We start from the raw sequence: 4,598 nt of genomic DNA, 5'->3' as shown, positions 1-4,598 counted from the left end.
GGGGGGGGGTGTTCCAGGACCCCCACTGATACCGAAATCCACTGATGCTCCAGTCCCTTATATAAAAATGGTGCAGTACTTGCATATAACCGACATACATCCTCCCGTCTACTTTAAATCATCTCTAGATTACTTATAATACCCCATTCAATGTCAGTGCTATGTAAATGCCATGCAAATGTGATGGAAAGAGTTGCCAGGCAAGCAACAAATTCAAGTTTTGTTTTTTGGAACTTTTTGGAATTAAAAAAATTTTTTTTTCATCCTGGGTTGGTTGAATCTGCAGAACCCTAGGATATGGAGGACCAACTGTACTGACACATGGTAGCCACTTCATAAACGTGTGTTGACAGTAAAACAACCACACGGAATGTGCTACCTGAGCCTTCACATTGTCCTTTGGTCCCCAAAGGCACCAAGTCTTTGCTGAGTTCAAGTCCCTCCTCTGGTTAGAAGAAACCTCTGTTGGGCACCCTTTCTTCTCAGAAAATTCAAAGCATCAGCCTCCAGAACCTACCCCCAACTTACTCTCTCAAACTAAATGCTCAAAAACCATGTTGTCGGGACTTTGCTGGCAGTCCAGTGGTTAAGACTCCAACGCTCCCAATGCAGGAGGCCTGGGTTCGATCCCTGGTTGGGAGAGTAGGATCCTGCATGCCGCACAGCACAGCCAAAGAAACAAAACCAAACCACCGTGTTGTCTCAAAAGTATGTGAACACACACACACACACACACACACGCACACGCACGCACTCTCCTTCTATCCACTTCAGATTACCAACCATTTTAGGAATGTCTCCTGTATTTACATCTTAGCTCCTGCGGTTTCCTTCAGATAATACCTATCACTTGCTAGTGTGTTTAACAACACACAGAGTACTTCAACACAGACTATCTCACACAATTATCTAAACTCTTTTGTTCTGTTTTGTTTTGTGGCCTCTCCCGTTGCTGCGGAGCACAGGCTCTGGCCGAACAGCCTCAGCGGCCGTGGCTCACGGGCCCAGCCGCTCCGCGGCATGTGGGATCTTCCCGGACCGGGGCACGAACCCGTGTGCCCTGCATCGGCAGGTGGACTCTCAACCACTGCGCCACCAGGGAAGCCCTAAACTCTTTTGAAGAAGGGAGTGACATGTCAATTTTACCCACACAGAAATAAATGGTAATAAAGTTTCGTAAACGCATTGAAGTCCATGGAGTTCACCGGAGATGGTCCAAACACTGATTGCCTGATGTGAAGTCCTCCCCTTTCCATGGCCCCGTTGCTCAAAATCTGATCATTCAAGCTCCGGAGCAGATGCCACCTCTTCCATGAAGCGTTCCCAGATAGCACAAAGTCTTGTCTCTTCTTCCCTTAGTTTCTTAGCTGTTTTTATTGGACCCTAACTGTACCAGTAAAATCATTCTCCTCGAATTAATTCCATGTCTATATACCTGGGTCATGAATCCTAAACTGTAAAGAACTGTATTTTTTCACCTTTGTATTCTCCTCAGTACTGACCAGGAGCACAATGTGAGTTGTCTGAATGTGACAAGGCTAGAGATAAGTGCACGGTTTTGGATATATAACTGGAACGAAAAGCCTTTGCTCCCACTTCTGTGTGCTCTGGAGCATTTTAATTTTTATTCTTTTTCACTATTTACAATTTATTTTATTCTACAACTTTATTGAGGTATACCTGACAAATAAAAATTGTACATAGTTACAATTTTTTTCATATGGTCAGAACACTTAAGATCAACTCTCAGCAAATTTCGAGGACACCACAATACAATACTGTTAACTTTAGTCACCATGCTGTACATTAGATTCCCCAGGACTTACTCATCCCACGTAACTGACCCTTTGCAACATCTAACCAACATCTTCCCATTTCCCCCACTGCCTGGCAACCACCACTGCACTCTCTGCTTCTACGAGGTGGGCTCTTTTAGGTTCCACACATAAGTGAGATCATGCGGTATTTGCCTTTCTGTGTCTGGCTTATTTCACTTGGCATAATGTTCTTCTGGAGCATTTTAAAAAGTACCCCTTCTGTTCAACAATCACGTCTCCACGTAATGAAGAAACGGCTTCCTTTGCCTTTGTGTACTTTACAGAACTGGAATAGGAATTAGCCTGTTGACTTCCACGTGGAGGAGTCACAGGCAAGAAATAACCGTTCCCTCTGCGGCAGGAGCGGGACCATGTGTGGCCCAGGACCGAGGAAGAGAGGCAAGCACGGCCCTCATGGGGTGTGGCCTGGCCCCTTCACAGTGAACCCTTGCTCAAATCAGTCCTAGGACTATTTGCTACTGGCTCTCCTGTAAACAGAGTTGACCAAACATACCTAACTCAGGGGGCGGGGGTGGTTCTTGGGGGAAAGAAAACAAAGCTTCCAGTCAAATCGCAGAATGATTACTGAACTCAATTCTCCAAGCTTGGTATTCGGGAAAGTCCTACATCTGTGAGGCGGTTCAGGATATTAACTCTAACAGGCCCCTCAGGAGAACTTCCCTCCTTGGTGTGTTAATTTCTCTTATTGCCCACAGGAGATGTAGGGCAGAGTTCACATTTCAGCTCAAGGGGAGTGATGTACAGGGTCCATTTGGAGGGCACAGAGTTTCTTAATTACTAATTCGAGAGGGAGTAAAAGCAACCCCTTCTCAAACCAAAAGCTGAAGGTTCCCCTGCCTGATTTTCTCAGAGATGCTCCTGACCGGAGGGTCTCGCTAGTTCTCATGCACAAGAAAATTCTCTCTCCCATCCCACACCATTATCTATGAAAAATTCTCAACTTTCCTCAAATGGACAGAACAGACCCTCCAGCACGGGGTCACCAACTCATCAACAACCTGCCCGGCTCTGATGTTGAAACTGACAGGGAACAGGCGAGGCTCCGCCACCACCCTGGCAGGACCCTGAAGGTAGGCAAGGTTCAGAGTCGCCTCAAGGCCGAGTTACCTCCAGGTATGTAAGTCACTGAAACCTCTCAGGTGATGTCCCAATACAGTCTCTCCTCGAGTGTCCCTCATTCAAAGCCAAGACTTGGGGTCCCTGGTTGTCTCTCCCTGCCAGGGCTCTGCTTACCGTCTCTAGGCCCAAAGCACCCGTGCGTCTTCTGATAACGATTAAAATGAACTAGAGGCCGTTCAGAGTTGAGAAGTGTGGAAGCCAGCCTCCAAGGTGGCCCCCAGTGACCGCCGCGCCTCCTGGTATTCACAGCCTTATGTAGTCCTTGCCCACCTGGTACCAGGGTAGGTCTGTGCGACCAACAGACTACAGAGGAAGCGATGGTGTGTCATTCTGAGATCAAATGATAAAAGACACGGTGGCTTCCATCTCTTGGCTGTGTGCAATTAAGCATGGAAGCTCCCACTCCCCTTCCCCGCTTCCTCTCTCTCTCTCATCTCTCTCAGATCATTTGTTCTGGGAGAAACCAGCTGCTGTGTTGTGAGCAGCCCCGGGAAGAGGTCTACGTGATGTGGGACTGAGGCCTCTCGCCAACAGCCACATGAGTGAGCTTGCAAGTGGATCCCCTACCCAGGCAAGCCTTCCAAAGGCAGCAGCCCCAGCCAACAACTTACTGCAGCCTCATCAGGGACCCCGAGTGCCAGAAACATCCCGATAAGCTGCTCCCAGATTCCTGACCCTCAGCTACTGTGTGAGATAAAAAATGTTGCTTGCTTTAAGCTGCTAAGTTTGAGAGATGCAACTGGAGATAACTAATACAAGAAGGAAGATGTTTTTGCTTTTTCTATCTATGTAGCCTTTCTGTCTGTGAGAGCCTATCTTTCTCCCCAGCATCTCACACAGGGCCTTACATTGGGTAGTCCATCAATAAATATTTGATGAAAGTAAAAATCATAATGAGTAGATTGCTAATTCAGTTGTATAACATAGAAGAAGATGGTGAAAGGACCATTAGGATTCCCAGAAAACACTTGAAGTTACTGACTTAAAGTACAATACCAATGGTCACATCAAAACTCATTTTACCTGTACTTTTGATAAAGATGTGAATGCAAATGTATGTAAATTTATATTTGCCTAACTTCTCTCTCTGAAACTCTTGTGTACGTGTACAAGGAATAATTTATGTAATCAAAAACATTTATAGCAGTGCTGCCTATAACAGCAAAAAACTGAACACTAAATATCCATTAACAGTAAACTCATAAAACCTGTAGCATATTTAGAAGTTGAGATATGGGCACTAGGGGTGCACACTGGTATCAGAATGTCACTGCTCTCAGGCCCTCACAGTGGACAGAGACAGGGAATATATATGTGTATACCTGTGTGTACACACACACACACACACACACACACACACACACACACAGGCAACATCTGTATATATTTCTACATCTACATATACTGAAAACCAGGAGCCACCCCAATACCTCCAATTCCACTGATCACCACCAAGTTCATTCCAAAGTCCTCTCTTTCCACAGCTGACGGCGAGAACCCTGCCTCCCACTGATTGATAGGGGCAGAGTAAAGGGACAAAGTAGGTAATTAAATAGTTAATGCCACTAGGGGATTGTAAGTGAAGAAAGAAGTATGGGAGACCCCTGTAAGTTAATGATCACTCAAGAAAATAGGTTTGCT

At 45.9% G+C, this 4,598-nt stretch overlaps 1 protein-coding gene across 1 annotated transcript in view; it reads right to left on the bottom strand.

Annotated features, from left to right (window-relative positions):
• LOC103071308 (zinc finger protein 180-like) overlaps positions 1 to 3,604 on the bottom strand; it is a 52,514-nt gene extending 48,910 nt beyond the window's left edge. The window contains 1 exon segment of the mRNA XM_082931130.1: positions 3,569 to 3,604. Within this exon segment, the coding sequence (XP_082787256.1) occupies positions 3,569 to 3,604 (36 nt within the window).
• Between the last annotated feature and the right edge of the window lie 994 nt (positions 3,605 to 4,598).

This window comes from Lipotes vexillifer, unplaced genomic scaffold (assembly GCF_000442215.2).
Source record: "Lipotes vexillifer unplaced genomic scaffold, Lipotes_vexillifer_v1.1 scaffold371, whole genome shotgun sequence".
NCBI lineage: Eukaryota > Metazoa > Chordata > Mammalia > Artiodactyla > Lipotidae > Lipotes > Lipotes vexillifer.
The sequence above is the reverse complement of the archived record's forward strand: the minus strand, read 5'-3'. Positions and strand labels throughout refer to the sequence as shown.